The sequence below is a fragment of the Branchiostoma floridae genome, chromosome 10 (assembly GCF_000003815.2).
Source record: "Branchiostoma floridae strain S238N-H82 chromosome 10, Bfl_VNyyK, whole genome shotgun sequence".
In the NCBI taxonomy this organism is placed as follows: domain Eukaryota; kingdom Metazoa; phylum Chordata; class Leptocardii; order Amphioxiformes; family Branchiostomatidae; genus Branchiostoma; species Branchiostoma floridae.
This window is the reverse complement of record NC_049988.1, coordinates 15,091,949-15,106,760: the sequence shown is the minus strand read 5'-3', so window position 1 is coordinate 15,106,760 and position 14,812 is coordinate 15,091,949. Positions and strand designations below refer to the sequence as shown.

Here is a 14,812-nt window from a genome sequence, read left to right as displayed (position 1 = left end):
GGTGTGATGAATTCTATATTCAATCCATATCACTAAAGCATATCTCTCTAACTTTCAGAAGTTATTCCAGACTCGACTCCGATGAAAATTTACTGAAAATTGATAATATCAAAATGAAGATGATAATTTCGTACGATAAGAATTCCACATTGACGGATGAAGACCTACACATGCTGACGATATCAGACGACTGGAGTTTCAACCAAACAGCAGCAGACTTAGTGAGGTAAAACAACCACTCCACTTCGTCAATATAAAGATTACATCTATTGGTCTTTCGTTACTTTTGAGCGAATATCCACATGCACAGAAAAAAAAAAGTTTTCAAAAATTTCCATCGATATAATAGAAGGAAAACGAAAAGCTCGAAACGTAATGTAATTTTGTGTAATTCAATAAGGAATGCATTTCTGTTTTTTTTATCATATAGCAATGCCTCGACTAGCTTGATGCCCAACCGTCTATTCTGGGTAGCTGAATTGGGAAAGGCACAGAAGACGGCAAAATGTCCCATTAATAAAGCCAAAAAGCTCCCCAGACATGCCTGCCTCCCAAGTAACGTCGTAAGACACCAGAAGACGTGCGCTCTCGTGGGAAACAGCGGAATCCTCCTCGGGAGCGACTGCGGTTCTGAGATCGACTCTAAGGACTACGTGGTACGAATGAATCTGCCTCTTGTCAGAGGATTCGAAAAAGATGTCGGAAAACGCACTAGCATGACTATAATGAACTCAGAAACAGTCAGGCGGTTGGCCATCTCTGCTGGTTTGAAGAATCGAAGCCAAGATGCGTATGAGAGTCGACTACGTGGCATCGAAGGTTCCGTTCTAGTGATACACAAGGCGTCGATACGAGGGCTGCTGGAGGCTCTACGGCGCTATGGTTCCCGGTCGTTCGTGGGATTGGCTTCGAAAACGATGCGGTTCGGAAATGACAAAGAATTTAATGAGATTAATCGGTGAGTTACAAACATCCACATCATGATTTAACATGCAACAGAAGTTTTAAAAAGGGTGAACGTAACATGCATGTAGTTTTTTTCACAAACACCGCAAGAATATGTCTAATAACTAATGGCTATTTTGTATTGCCATTTGTTTACAAGAATGGTCATGTTGATGTGGCCATGCTCAGTTTATGATGTACGATAAGAAGTAAGTTTTAGGTATATTTATCTTTTAAAAAAAACGCGTTGTCATTTCAATAGTTTAGTTACCACCCTAAGATCAATTGTGGACAAACATTGAACTTTTGACAAATATTTCTAACCCTTTACAGCTACGAAGTTGATACTTTGTGCAAAGCTTCCAGATACTCTACGGATCATATTGACCCCCAGCGGGGATCGTCACGCGTCGTTGAAAATCGAAAAATCTGGAGATTTCTGGAAAAAATCTCCAGATTATCAGGAAAATCTGAAGATCCTTTGCTACAATCTGGAGATTCTTTTTTTTTTATCAATCTGGAGATCAGTTCAAAACGTCTCCAGATTGTTTCAAACGGTCTCCATATTATTTTAAACAATCTGGAGATTTTTCTGTTATCAAATTCTATACGTTATATTAGTTCTATCTATTCCACTCCATTTCAGGATCGCATCAACAATAGCCGGGCAGAGGTTCACCTTATGGCCTACTATGGGTCTCACCACCGTTATAATGGTCAACACATTCTGCGACCGTCTCCACCTCTACGGCTTTTACCCGTATCAGAAAGACTTGGATAACAGACCCATACCCTACCACTATTTCCCGGACGATCCTCTCAAACCCATCATACCTAACGTCAATGGTCACCACAACATGAGTTGGGAGTACAATCTACACAGAGAACTGCACAGGCAGGGGGTCTACAGGATGCATCTTGGTCCATGTCGTGTCAAGTGATCAGATGTTGTCGTTTTTGTGATGTGCAATAAAAGATAAAGATTCCAGTGAAAACAAGAAATTGAAGTTATACATTTTCAGTAAGAATAAGAAATGATAAAAAAGTTATTTTACATTGAAAACTATTGCGTTATGCAGTAAAAGAAGAAATTGAAAATATACATTATACGCTGAAAAAAGAAATTGAAGATATATCGTAGAAATAATAAAGAAACCATGGTGCAATATCCAAAATTTGAAATTTGTATGAATTTCTTATTTTATCCCTTATGGTAAATTTTTCTTCCGACCCTTTGGGGCCAACTTTGGTCAAGGGCCAAGCAAACCTTCCTATCCTGCCAGTCTCCCTGTAGTATTTGAATAACAGCCGACATAGCAACATAATCCAGTGCATATACGGACCGCAAGAGTGACTCCATTTTCACGGAGGCAATTTTCGTTCATATCAAGTCTTACAAGAAATGTCATGTAAATTTACACTTTATTTCGTGGCATCACAGCTTCAATGTCTCTTAAGTGGCCCGGGGTAAAATCTTGTGCCATGTTGATTTTTATTGTAATTACGACCTTTGAAAATATCTGGTCTGATCTTTGGAAATGTCGCGAGAATTGTGACATGATTGTGACGAGATTGACATCTCGCGAGAATAGTGACGCAATTTGTAACGAGATCTTTCGAAATCTTGCGAGAATTGTGACGTGATTGTGACGAGTTGAACATCTCGCGAGAATAGTGACGCAATTTGTAACGAGATCTTTCGAAATCTCGCGAGAATTGTGACGTGAGATGACATGATGACTCAGTTTCTCCGTCCCAGTCAGCGCGAGGAGGAGAGCTTCCGTTCCAGACGGCGCCGTTCAACTCTCTGGCCGCCACCGCACCTGTTAGTCCCGCCGTTCAGGTTGATCTTGACGCAGCCGCCCTTGTTTTGGTCGTTCTTGTTCTGTAGCCAGCGAAGGCCGGTCATCTGGGTTGCTGAGGTGTCCGAACCGTCGCCACCACCGCTGTAGTGCCAGCTCCAGGCGCCGCCGTACCCGTAGTAGTACGCACGGTTAAACTGGTCGGTGATGCCCATGCCGCCGCCTTTGGGGTAGACAGGCAAAAAATTGTAAAGCTTATTTTAGAACCTATCAGGAGTAATGCAGAAAAAAAGTAGAAATGGCGATTCTGGTGGGCACACCCCCACCCACCCACGCAGCCAAACACCCCCCCCCCCCCCACACACAAAAAGGTACCTGTCATTGGTGCTTAAATCTTTCCACAGACCGAGAGAGAAAAAGGACGAGAGTAATAAATTTAAACGCACCTGTCCTTGGTGCTAAACACTATCCATACGCGCGCAGAATTATACAGATACACATACACGCGCGCGCACGCACGCACGCATTCACACACACACACACACACACACACACACACACACACACACACACACACACACACACACACACACACACAAATATTGCTGAGCATCTCAAATGTCTCACCTTGTGTCTGGCTGAACTCCCCAATGACGATCGGCCTGCCACTAAGATCCGTGTAGTCCCTGGCGTGGGTCACCTGGTTTCAGAATCTTTGAGTTAGATCTCGTGACTGTAAGTGTCATTCTAAGTAACTTCACATACCCTGGGCATCCTATCTTTATATCATATCACTAGAATTAAGAGTCTAATTTTGAAACGCTGATTCCTCACTTAGTTACGGTAAAACACGTAATCGTCATAATTACACGGAAAGGTGCCTGGCTGCCGTAGCTCCCGCTCTTGGAGTAGGTGTGGATCTGGTAGAAGTCCAGCACGCCGGAACGGTAGGAGTAGTCCCCGGCTTTCCGCAGGCAGTCGTCCGTGTACAGGTTACGGATTCCCTGGGAGAAATGCAAGCCATATTCGAATGAAGTAGCAATACAATTCACGCATTCTCTCAATTCTACGTGTAAGGGAGTGAGTGTTCGTGTGTGCGTGAGTACGAGAGTTTACCTAACTGAGTGTGTGTCTGTGTATTCATGAAATTGTGTGCGCGCGCATTGTTAGTGTTCAGCACCAAGGACAAGTGCATCTCTCTCTCGCTCTGTGGATAGTGTTCAGCACCAATGACAGGTGCATTTCTCTGTCTCGCTCTGTGGATAGTGTTCAGCACCAAGGACAGGTGGATTTTTCTCTCGCTTTGTGGATAGTATTCAGCACCAAGGACAGGTGCATTTCTCTGTCTCGCTTTGTGGATAGTATTCAGCACCAAGGACAGGTGCATTTCTCTGTCTCGCTTTGTGGATAGTATTCAGCACCAAGGACAGGTGCATTTCTCTGTCTCGCTTTGTGGATAGTGTTCAGCACCAAGGCAGGTGGACTTCTCTCTCTCCGTCGTTGATTTAAGAACAAGACCTTACCTGTCCTTTCTCTGACCAGGACCCCACCGTCACCAAGTGGTTCGGGTCAACTTCCTTTAGTGCCGCGGCTTGACGGTTGATGAAACGGAGCATGCGATTCATAGGAAGGTAGTTCCTAAAAACAGGAAAACATTTACCTTTACATTAGTCTTGCGTCTTGCGATGATAGTTCATTGAGCACTCTTTGCGAAAGCTGATAGGCTTTAGGGAAAGGGTTTCAGCAGCCGACAGTTTGTGATGAAATAAGGTTAACGTTCCTGATGGAACTACGCGTTGGTACTTGAACCCATAGATCAACGAAGGAATAGGGAAAAATTTAAGGGATTGAATACCGTGGCTAACAATTACAAGTTTTTTCCCTACTATAGCTGCGCGGTTCACTTCTGATTTAGGCTTAGGTCCCAAAATTCCCAACCAGGAGCCCGACCGGATAGCTTTTGGAAACGTAAGATATGATATAAAAGGCAACAAAACACACACAGCGTAAACAAAGTTAGTCATGGGCATAATTTGTATACATTCCTGGGTAAACACTTTTATTATTCGTTTCCGCAAACATCTCGATCGGGCCCCGGTTTAGAAATGTGACCCTAAGCTTTAGCTGCGTGATAGTTGTAGGTGTATGCACAAGGTTTGGAAACATGTACTTGTAGGCCACGGTAATTAAAACTCTGACCCGTCGCTGTTCCCCGCCCATCCGGCACCGCTCCCGGCCAGGAAGTCCGTGTTATAGCAGGGATCGGGGTCGTGCTGAACCCTCAGACTACCCTCAGGTTCGTTTATGATCTCCCAGCCGCCTAGGAAGAGAAACAACATGCGATTTTGTAATGGGGATCGGAATTATACCGGACGTCTACGCTTGATAAGCTTGATACGATATCGGGAATAGATGATAGCATGTAGAAGACGTTACACAAACAATACATGATGTCCTGAGATTAAAATGGACTGTGTCTTCGTTAAGAGATTGACGATTGCTAGTCATCGAGTCTGACATGGTACTGATAGAGAATGTATTGTTTAAAACTGGAGACTGAGATAACAAAGATGAGTAAAGACAGTTTGATTTGATAGTAACACAGCCTGTTCTGTCACAAGGCAACATGTCTACGACTATCCAAAGAATCCCCTTAGTTTGCGAAGGACAGTCACGATTAATGTGACCCGTGCCATAATACCGATATCTGAAGGAACTGTTAGCCTCTATAGCAGGCTCTCTAGAGCCTTTTTCCGTCTTTTTGTGAGCTCATAACACTTTTGTGTATTATGAGCCAAAAAAAGACGGGAAAATGCCCCAGAGATCCTGCTATGGAGGCTAAGGAATTGTGCGCAATGAGGAAGGTGTGGGTGGGGGTGAGGTTCTGTTCCAGGGGTTGCAAGCACCAGTCTTAGAATTTAAGTTCTACCTTACCGAGTAGCCTGCCTTTACATAATCTCTCGCTGGCTGGATTTAATGACCCCTCCCCTATAGCTAGAGCGGCAACTGTAGGGCCGGCCGCTATTAGCGCGATTTTCGTCAGGCTACCTTACCGAGTGCCCTCTCGTCCTTCAGCCCCCGTGCCAGCGGCCTGAGCGCCTGCTCCACGTACGTGCCGAGCTTCAGGTCGTCCCACACCAGATCGCGAACCTTCCAGAAGTGGTTACCATGGTGAGCGCCGTTCCACAGGACTAGGAACACCAACACGTTATGCCGCTGCGCCTGGAACAAGGACGGCTGCTGATGTAAGTACGTGCTTCTACCTTTTGACATCAATTATGATCTATTTATGAAGATTCATAGAATGAGATCTGAGAGGTGTCGGCAGCAGGATTAGTATAGTAGATCCTTTGCAAGGCCCACAACTCAAAAGTACAATTAAAAGTCTTCAGACTTTCTTGTATCTCGACTCCCAAAATGTGTGATAGTCACTTGACTGCTTTGTCAAGCTTATCCCGACTACCGTTAGCAAGAAAGTGTGATGGAAATCAGCTATGCTGGCAAAATCATATACGGCACAGTGTATTAGAAGCGGGTACGCATGGGGGTACTTGGATTTAGAAAATGATTATATGAGAAAAGACAAATGAGGTAACTTTGCGAAAAGTTGGTTCCATTTGTATCGCCCAAAATATCTATCAGAAAATAACACTCAATTCTGGAGTGGAATGCCCCTTTTAAAACAGCAAAGAGGAACGAAGGAACATTTGTACGTACAAAGCCTAGCATGTCCTTCAGTTCGTTGACCAGTTCATCTGTAGCGTCGGTCTGTGTGACGGAACCCCAGTAGGAGAACACAGGTGTCTCTTGCCCTTCTACGTGCAGCCACACACCTAGCGGAAACAAACAGCATTGCATCGACATGTGTCTGCCCTGTACATTGACTCTCTAGTCCAATAGGAGGCGCTCTATCTAGACAATGTTGAACTGTACATGTCTTTAAACATTCAAACGAAACGATAAATGCATTTATGTTTGCAGTGGGTTTGAGTTCGCGGTAGTGCCATATACTTTATACGGTCACATCATGTATTGTACTGGTAAAATGTTCGCGGTAGTTTTGTGTTTGCGGCGAAGCGGCCACCGCGAAAACATTTCTGCATTTACAGTATGCGCTAATATAACCCTGTATGTTACTGTCTTTCTATAGATGATAAATCTAGTTATAGGCTGCCCACCTCCTTTAACAACAACCCTGACGTCACTTAACTTACGAAGTGAATTGCCGCCGTTGTTAGCGATGTCCATTATGGCTTGTTCGTACTTGGACTTTGAACTCGGACACGGTGATGAAGACTTGTAAGAGTAGTACAGGCCGCCGCCAAAGTCACTTCCGTACCGACACCAGGCCTACAGAATCATAAAAAATTCGATGATCTCAAACATACGTAAAATGTTTGCAGAGCTTTTGTGAATTTCTTGTTCAATCTATCATTGTGAGTTTCTGCCAATGCATTTTGTTTGCCAGCATAGAGACCATCTTTGAATTCGGGCCAATCCAGCCTTCCTAGCATTCCAGTCTCCAGAAATAATACTTACTCACGCACATCCACATTACTACAATATTGATGAAAAATGCGGACACGCACACACACACACACGCACACACACACACACACACACACACACACACACAACGAACACATGCAGATATCAGTTTTCACAGAAAGATCAGTAAATCATGTTCCCACTAATGTTAGAAACCACCTTGATAAAATGAATAGATGAATGAATCGGTGAATAGAAGTTGTTTTATGTTCTTGCCATGTTTACTCCAGACAGAAAGACTCGCTGGCCGTTCAGCTTGAAGTGCTGTCCGTCTGTGGACAGGAAGGTCTGCCCTTGGGCAGCTGCAGACAGCAAGGTCAGGAGGACAGCAACGGACAGCATCCTCATCTGAGGTATTGAACATGTGATTAGACAAACGGCAATTTCTAAAACAATTCCGAGTATCAAAAGAGATTTCTGTATTGCTATTTTTAGACTATGAGAAAAGGGGGCAATGTCGGAAATCGACAAAAGTTCGATAATGCAAGGAGGTACAAGTATAGGAACTTTTCAACAATGTCTGTACGTCTGCATCACAAAACCTTCTGAAAACTCTAACCTTAATGGAACTGCCATTCGATGTGTGTGTATGTGTGCCAATGTGTGGAATTCTTAATTAGTGACAGCGTATACATGTAATAGTTTTCAATGTTAAGAAACGGCGTTTAGATTTGGATATCTATATATCAATACAACCAATCTTTACACAGTATTGTTAGAAAAACAGTTCCATTTTTGCCACCAACAACGTAAACTTATAATACGCTAAACAATCATCTATCGTCAATGGCCTTGGGTGAGTTCTTTTATCCTAAACAGTAAACTGAACCTGGCAATCTTACCTGCACGGTTGGTATGCCCTAGCCCTGTTGAATATCACCCGTTCAGCTGAACAACAGGTCCTAGACTCATACTCCGCGAGCTACACTGTGACTAGTAGACTGTGCCAAGTGTCTCTGTTCTCAACCTTCGGAGATAACCACAGGAAGACGACCGGAACCAACAACGTGCCAGAATAGACTCTGTTACTACGTATGTTTTTGTCAGATATGTTAACAGAAGGGAACGGGGCTAAAGTCAACATTCCGTGGTGGTGGTACCTCAAGGGTTTGACTGGACTAATCCTGTACACTAGAACGCTGTCGACCGACTTTCTCAGGATCTATCACAACATTTTTGTAAATGACAAAAATAGCCCTCGTAAACTCAGCTTTGTGCTCTCTTACACATTTAAGATAGCACCTTTTCCCAAGGCCGTATCTGGCGATTATAATACAAGTACAGTTATGTCTTATGTCTACAGTTATGCTATGGCATGAAGATATCCCAGTAGTAAGAAACAAAACAAAACAACTGTATTCTTTGAAACAATATTCTTTATTCTTCATAATAGACTTTTATGCATGTGCTGTGTATGGCAAAGTAAACTGCCATGAAATAACATTTCCTTATGAAAATGTTGTAATAAACAGATAAAGACATCTATAATTGCAATATGTTAACTATGATGAGAAACATAAGCATGCATGGCGTATAGATCAAAATACACATATATTCTCGAATGGCTTCAAAATTTTACACAGACTACATCATTTTCCTTTCTCATTAAAACACTTCATATTTCTGCTCACACGAATGATTACATCAGTAGTTTTGCCAGGAATGCTGGGATGGCGAGCAACAGCAGGTTAAAGGTCGTTGCCATGGTAGCGCCTGACCCGGGTGTTGAACTCTCAGTAGTCATTGGTGACCCTGAACATAGTATAAAAAAGAAAACAGCAGTACTTAGTTAATGACAGGTAATACGATCATAAATAGACAAGCACATTTTTCAAAATTCCTTAATTTATGAGAGATCTGGAGATCTGTGCACATTGGAAGTGATGACGATAAGGGTTAACATACCTGTTTGGGACGATCCCGTGGGAGTGGCACCTGTTGCGCCTACAGGCAAGGACAGAAAACACAACAAATATACAATCTCGCAAATTCACGCGAAATCTTATGTCACTTAATTTATATGTTGATATTAATGTTACTAAGCAAATCACATATACACTGATAACACATGGATAGAATATAGTATTTGAGTTTTTTCAATGCGGATGTAAATTTCCTAGAACCACGACCACCTAGCCTTAGCTTTGTCCTTACCCCCTCCCCACCATGTATTTACATTGACAAGTGCACATTGAAAAGCCCACCTCCGGTGGTCTGATCTGCTTGTGTTCTGGTTGTCCCTTGAGCATGCGTGGTAGTATCTTTGTGACGTTACAACGGCAATTGGTTAGTAAATAGGTCAATGATTATCATCAGGTTAATGAATCTATGCATACTGGGTCCTTGGCTACACAATCTACGGATTTCTATCTTTTCATTGACCATTCTTTACATTTTCACATTACCCACAATACACCACGCTGTGCATGCGCACTTAGAACCATTAACCCCCTTGCTAGTATCCACCTCCTTGTAGTCAGTAGGCGATGCTGGCAGAAATACGGCAAAAATGATTTTTTTCATTGCAAAAACATGAGCCATATCGACATCTGACATCATTATGGGCTTGAAGCTGATATTCGTGGGAAACAACAGAAACATGTTCTCACAGTAGAATGGGCTGGCCAAATAAGGCAAGAGGGTTTTGATAAAACAAATTACAACATAATAAAAGAAAACTAGGTCCCTCCTTCTAACATCACAGAACCCGCGTTGTAGAAAAGGTGGTATCCTTCGTCTTCCACTGTCTCAGGAAAAGAAGTCGAACCTAACTACGTTGCAATTAAGAGTTTAGACTTTTTAGACTTGAGTGGCACATTCTATATTTTTCTTAACTTTTTGTTTGTTTTGTTTCTTCGTGTTACCCGCAATTAGCCCTCGATAAACTATTACATTATTATCATAGCAATACTACCGTACCTCCACTGGTGGCCTCGCTGAGCTGGGCAGACGTTATTCCCATCCAGTAGGTGGCCTTCTGCTGAGCGACGGTAGCACTGAAGGGGGGGGGGGGGGGGGGGGGAGAATACTAGTAAGATCATAGCATGAACAAGTATTTCTCGGAAACATATTGATTAGGTCTTCAGAATAGACATGCAACGCAAACGATATAAGGAAGGGAATGTCAGTTCACTGTCTCAAACAAGCACAATAAACAAGGTACAAATTGAATGTATTTGCAAATAATCATGAAAGTAATTGTGATTTCCATATCCCTCTTAGAGTAAAATTTTTTTTCAGCCAGCCAGTCCCTAAGACACAAAGAGTTTCCAATGAAAGTTTCAAAATGTACACATCAAAGGGACGAGTATGAAAATGTTTGTATATGTTTTCTGTCATTCTTGCGTATCAGAAATAGTTCCTTTTTGTGTTTTTTCTACGTTCACTATTTTGATTCGACAAAATGCGGGTGCAGAAAAGTTAAATGAAGAATTTTGTGTTTGGCTGTGTTTTGGCCATTTTTGAATAGGCAAAAGTGAAAATTGCCATATACTTTAAAATGTTTGATCATAAGACGTTTCATTAAAAACAGTTATGATCACACATCGAGTACTTACACGAACTCGATCGTCCCTTGCCCTGCTTGATTTTCGGGTGCGCTCCAAGTTAGTGTCAGGTCGCGTTTGGCTGCAGTGCTGGAATGGGTGGCGGTGTTGTCCCCAGAGGCCACGGCGTTGTCACAGTTGTTGGATTTGGTTCCGGAGGGGAGCGAGGTGAAGAATCCAACAGCCGTGGTGGTGCCGACTTTCCGAGCTTGGATGAGGAAACCTTGGAAGTCTGCCCCAGTTATTTGCACTAAGAAATAAAAGATAGATTGACACTTAAAATGTGCATTTGGTTAGGAATTGCAAGGTTAAACAGTATTTTGCCTGGTTCAAAACAAGGTTGTTGTGACAAGCGAAAAAAATCGCAGGTGGTCTTTCGTTTATTTTTTATTTTTCCCAGTTTCTGTATATCAAATGTATTACAATATTTAAGCGCGACTACAGAAAACGCTAGGACATTATATGAAAAAAAGTATTGGATATTATAGATACACATAGAAGCCGTTTAATTGCACTCCCGATTTGCTAGCACATTTTGTGCAATTATCCGGCGTGTACAATAATGCGAAGTTATTTAATTGGACCACATCACTGCGGGACTTTGGGATTCCGTTCAACTAACAGAAGTGTGCAGCTATCCGTTGTGCAATTCACTGGCTTCTACGTATTAATAAGAAAAATGGATCAAACAGTTCCTTGTGCTTAGTTACAGCAACCTGCTCGTGAGATTTTCATAAACTGTCGACTCCACTCCGCCTTCATCCGGGAACTTCAACATCCGTTACCTCACCGGTCGTGACCATGAATTTTAAAACTTGTAAACAAGTCTGCAAGTGCTGAGTCACTTGACTATGTCACTTCCTGCAATACTTCACCATGACTTGGCACGTTTTACTTCGGAACACAGTACTGAAAATGTAGAAACTTTCGCGGTGGTTTGATGTTCGCGGTTTGCGCGGCGGCCGCTTCATCGCGAATTTAAAACTACTGCGAACATTTTTCCATGGCAGTAAGAGACTACAGTGCATGGTGCTACCGCGAAATTAGAACCACTGCGAAAGGCCATTTTCTCGCTACCGCGAAATTAAATCTCTGCGAACTTAAAAGCATTTACAGTATTTTGTGATGAGGATTTTACAAATTGAGTTTCCAAAAGGACAAGAGAGATACTACAGGCGTACTGATACCAAGCACGGTTTATCAACGGAACGCTAAGCAATGATAGCCAGCGCTGATAATTACTCCAACATACCGCAGGATTTCTGGATAAAACAAACACATAACTGTTTATTTTGAGGTTAGCGTTGTTCAAACCGTAGTCATCAGAATGTCTTACCAATCAGAAAACAATGTGTAAGCAAGACGACATCGGTATTTGTAGCTAGTTGTAAGCAATGTTATGGAGGCTATCCAAGAAAAACATAAAAACTTAGGTCATATCAATGGGGACGGTGCATTTTTGCTTTGAGAGGAAACTGGTGGTCTAAAATGTTTTGGCTACATTTGGGGGTGAGTGGTGATTTACGGAGTCATACATCATCGGATAAAACTGTAAAATCTAAGATCAATTGACAATAAAGAATACTCATTTTGGTTATATACTATATGTTCCCGTAATCCCGTATTCATGGTCGTCAAGCAAGGGAACACTCAAAGGCCTACACCCAACCAACCAGACTAATCTAATCAGCTGGCTTTCCTATCACAAAAGATCACCGATAAAACGTTTATTATCGCCAACAGCAACAAAGTAAATAAAAAGGGCAGGTGTGCTTGCTACGGAGTGACTTTGTACTCTTTTTTTACTAATGTGTGCTGCATGGTTTCTGATCCGTTGAGTTTATTTATCGTTAGCTCTTAGGAGATTTGAACCATTTGGTGAGTTGTTAGCCCGTAAAGAACACTAAGGTTGATTGGCATGTATTGAGTTACCAACATTTCGTGGGAGTCTTGTTTTTTTTACGTGATAATGTGTTTCTACAAGTTACACGGCATTCATCTATATCGTTATTTCATGCCATAATTTTTCTATTCTGTTTGTGTTTCTACGGTTCTTCTTTTAACGGTTTGCATCTGTTTGGAGATACCGGAAGGGAGTGCCAGCAGCCGACAGAGCGCTCTCGTGACAAGTACAGAAATGGTACGGTGCTTCCGCGAACCTCTTCAAATCACTCAAACCCCACTTAAAACCATACAGGTCGCTAACTTATCTAAAGGACTGGTTTATATGGAAACGTACAATCTAGAGTAGCCACAAAAACCTAACGAACTTCTATTGCATCATCAGCCTGAAGATTTCCTGCTCATATAGCCATGATATACGCTCCACTGAATGTTACGATCCTCCCCGTCATTTCAATGATAAGTAGGGGATGTTTTAGCTCCAAAGGAACGGTATATTACATAATACCGTTCCTTTGGAGCTAGGGATGTTTTGACTTTGGAAAGAGGTCAAGCAAGATTATTGAATGCAAATGGTGTATCTCCGATCCGTCTTTTGGGGGGCGATTTCTAAATAGAAATGTACAGTACTTCCTTGTAAGACTGAAATCGTTCAAACTAGACTTGCTTCAGAGTCCCCACTGTACATACCTGTGAGAGTCTGTCCCGGAGTGTACTCGGAAGAAGACACGGTCAGACTGTACGGGCTCGCGCTGGTCTGTGCCGTAAAGCCGTAGTGGCCTGGCTGCTGGGACGTGCATGCCGACAGTGGCGCCCCGGTCCCATACGCCTCCCCTCCCGACAAGAGAGATGCAACGACCACGAGAGCTAGGAGGAGACCGCTAGCGGTACCTAATTCCCACGACATGTTGACTTGTGTGTGTCCGGTGGCAGAAAGACACACCCTCTCAATTATCGTCTGAGAATGACGTCATCAGCTGTTGTTTTCGGTTGAGTGAAAGACATCGTGAATAGGGGGCGTATTAAAGCGAGATAAAAAGTCTTCCGTGACCTTATTTTTGGTGCAGTGTCGTACATAATTCATGTTGGTATTCATTGTACGACTGGACTGCATTTCTGTGAAGGTTATTTATTTGCTCCACAACGAAGAAAACAACAACAAACTAGAGTTCGGCGACCTCATAATCCATGAAATGTTTAGAGCTTTTTTTAATTTTATGCAAATAACCTACACATTTACATAATTATGCAGTGTGCAGTAGCAAGGGAAGCCACTAATCATTTTCAGCTTTCATCACACCCTAGGCCCTACCAACACACTAAGTATGAACCAATCCACCCAGCTTTTTTGAGTCATCTTGTTGAAAGACACACATGCACACACAGACACACAAATGCCAGTGAAAATATAACCTTGAATATTTCATGGAGGTAAAAGGTCACAGACATTCGATTGTTAGATCGACTCTTCTTACTTTGAATCGCTCCCGGAAACTTCAGGTATTATCTTTTGACACGATTCAAGTAATATTCCTGGTTCATGACTCATGATGATATTGGATGACTTTGTAGAGTATCTTTTGTTGTTGTCACCAATATCAGCAACTTTCTTCATTATTTTGTGATATCAAAAGTTTATTATCATTCTTATCTTTTTTTTAACTTTTCCGTGTCCGCCACGGCACTTTATTCTATGTCAGCTCTGTACAGGGAGCATAGGAACACAAAAATATAATATACATCGTCAAGTAGTAATTTTCTCGCGTTGTCTTTCCATCGTAGCCAAGAAACATAATGGAATACTTGGCGATAGTCAGCAAAGTAATGCTGCAAAAGTTTATTATTATTTGTATAAATAGTGTCGGTGTGCTCATACTTTCTAATATTATTAGTTGGTTGAATCTAAAAGTTTTTAACAGGCGCATGAGTAGCTATCTGGCGATGGGTACAGAAACAGTCAAGGACAGGAATAGAACCTAAGCACAGACCCTTACGGTGAGCCATTGGTCGTTATGGCAACCATCAAGAAACTGAGGGTCAACATTTACTAGCATTTCAGAATTCGGTAAA

At 42.3% G+C, this 14,812-nt stretch overlaps 4 protein-coding genes and 1 long non-coding RNA gene across 6 annotated transcripts; 2 read left to right on the top strand and 3 right to left on the bottom strand.

The window, feature by feature from the left end:
- Positions 1–64: 64 nt before the first annotated feature.
- Positions 65–2,091, top strand: LOC118424592 (alpha-2,8-sialyltransferase 8B-like). The gene is made up of 3 exons (XM_035833228.1): positions 65–226; positions 431–958; positions 1,592–2,091. The coding sequence occupies exons 1-3, from the start codon at positions 114–116 to the stop codon at positions 1,884–1,886; spliced, it is 936 nt and encodes a 311-aa protein (XP_035689121.1). The 5' UTR covers positions 65–113; the 3' UTR covers positions 1,887–2,091.
- A 451-nt stretch (positions 2,092–2,542) lies between these two features.
- Positions 2,543–4,501, bottom strand: LOC118424520 (mannan endo-1,4-beta-mannosidase-like). The gene is made up of 4 exons (XM_035833100.1): positions 4,271–4,501; positions 3,617–3,751; positions 3,375–3,447; positions 2,543–2,970 (listed from the first exon to the last, which is right to left on the bottom strand). The coding sequence occupies exons 1-4, from the start codon at positions 4,370–4,372 to the stop codon at positions 2,705–2,707; spliced, it is 576 nt and encodes a 191-aa protein (XP_035688993.1). The 5' UTR covers positions 4,373–4,501; the 3' UTR covers positions 2,543–2,704.
- Positions 4,502–4,904: 403 nt separating this feature from the next.
- On the top strand, positions 4,905–8,315 carry LOC118424521. Its single transcript, XR_004832209.1, has 4 exons — positions 4,905–5,043; positions 5,823–5,992; positions 7,526–7,648; positions 8,184–8,315. It is a non-coding gene; the product is annotated as an uncharacterized LOC118424521 (long non-coding RNA).
- LOC118424519 (mannan endo-1,4-beta-mannosidase-like) lies at positions 4,919–8,238 on the bottom strand. Its single transcript, XM_035833099.1, has 6 exons — positions 8,138–8,238; positions 7,512–7,643; positions 6,962–7,097; positions 6,465–6,580; positions 5,801–5,969; positions 4,919–5,067 (listed from the first exon to the last, which is right to left on the bottom strand). The coding sequence occupies exons 2-6, from the start codon at positions 7,641–7,643 to the stop codon at positions 4,934–4,936; spliced, it is 687 nt and encodes a 228-aa protein (XP_035688992.1). The 5' UTR covers positions 8,138–8,238; the 3' UTR covers positions 4,919–4,933.
- Positions 8,316–8,653: 338 nt separating the features above from the next.
- On the bottom strand, positions 8,654–13,688 carry LOC118424518 (putative defense protein 3). 2 transcript variants are annotated; one of them, XM_035833097.1, is made up of 6 exons: positions 13,433–13,688; positions 10,853–11,090; positions 10,215–10,291; positions 9,500–9,556; positions 9,201–9,239; positions 8,654–9,047 (listed from the first exon to the last, which is right to left on the bottom strand). In XM_035833097.1, exons 1-6 carry the CDS (start codon positions 13,647–13,649, stop codon positions 8,935–8,937), a joined length of 741 nt encoding a protein of 246 aa, XP_035688990.1. In that variant the 5' UTR covers positions 13,650–13,688; the 3' UTR covers positions 8,654–8,934. The 2 variants fall into 2 exon arrangements, with proteins under 2 accessions (XP_035688990.1, XP_035688991.1); XM_035833098.1 differs by lacking the exon at positions 9,500–9,556 and having other exon boundaries at positions 13,433–13,687.
- Between the last annotated feature and the right edge of the window lie 1,124 nt (positions 13,689–14,812).

Bases quoted from the DNA above. Each gene is read 5' to 3' on its own strand.
- LOC118424592 (XM_035833228.1), top strand. From the start codon at position 114: ATGAAGATGATAATTTCGTACGATAAGAATTCCACATTGACGGATGAA. The intron at 227-430 runs GTAAAACAACCA...TTTATCATATAG, and splicing joins ACAGCAGCAGACTTAGTGAG to CAATGCCTCGACTAGCTTGA. The intron at 959-1,591 runs GTGAGTTACAAA...ACTCCATTTCAG, and splicing joins GAATTTAATGAGATTAATCG to GATCGCATCAACAATAGCCG.
- LOC118424520 (XM_035833100.1), bottom strand. From the start codon at position 4,372: ATGAATCGCATGCTCCGTTTCATCAACCGTCAAGCCGCGGCACTAAAG. The intron at 3,448-3,616 runs GTAATTATGACG...TTCTGAAACCAG, and splicing joins GCAGCCAGGCACCTTTCCGT to GTGACCCACGCCAGGGACTA. The intron at 2,971-3,374 runs GTGAGACATTTG...TCTACCCCAAAG, and splicing joins GGAGTTCAGCCAGACACAAG to GCGGCGGCATGGGCATCACC.
- LOC118424519 (XM_035833099.1), bottom strand. From the start codon at position 7,643: ATGAGGATGCTGTCCGTTGCTGTCCTCCTGACCTTGCTGTCTGCAGCT. The intron at 6,581-6,961 runs GTAAGTTAAGTG...TGTTTCCGCTAG, and splicing joins CAACGGCGGCAATTCACTTC to GTGTGTGGCTGCACGTAGAA. The intron at 5,970-6,464 runs GTACGTACAAAT...TCCTTGTTCCAG, and splicing joins TGAAGGACATGCTAGGCTTT to GCGCAGCGGCATAACGTGTT.
- LOC118424518 (XM_035833097.1), bottom strand. From the start codon at position 13,649: ATGTCGTGGGAATTAGGTACCGCTAGCGGTCTCCTCCTAGCTCTCGTG. The intron at 9,557-10,214 runs GTACGGTAGTAT...AACGTCACAAAG, and splicing joins CAGCGAGGCCACCAGTGGAG to ATACTACCACGCATGCTCAA. The intron at 9,240-9,499 runs GTGGGCTTTTCA...CCTTGCCTGTAG, and splicing joins AGCAGATCAGACCACCGGAG to GCGCAACAGGTGCCACTCCC.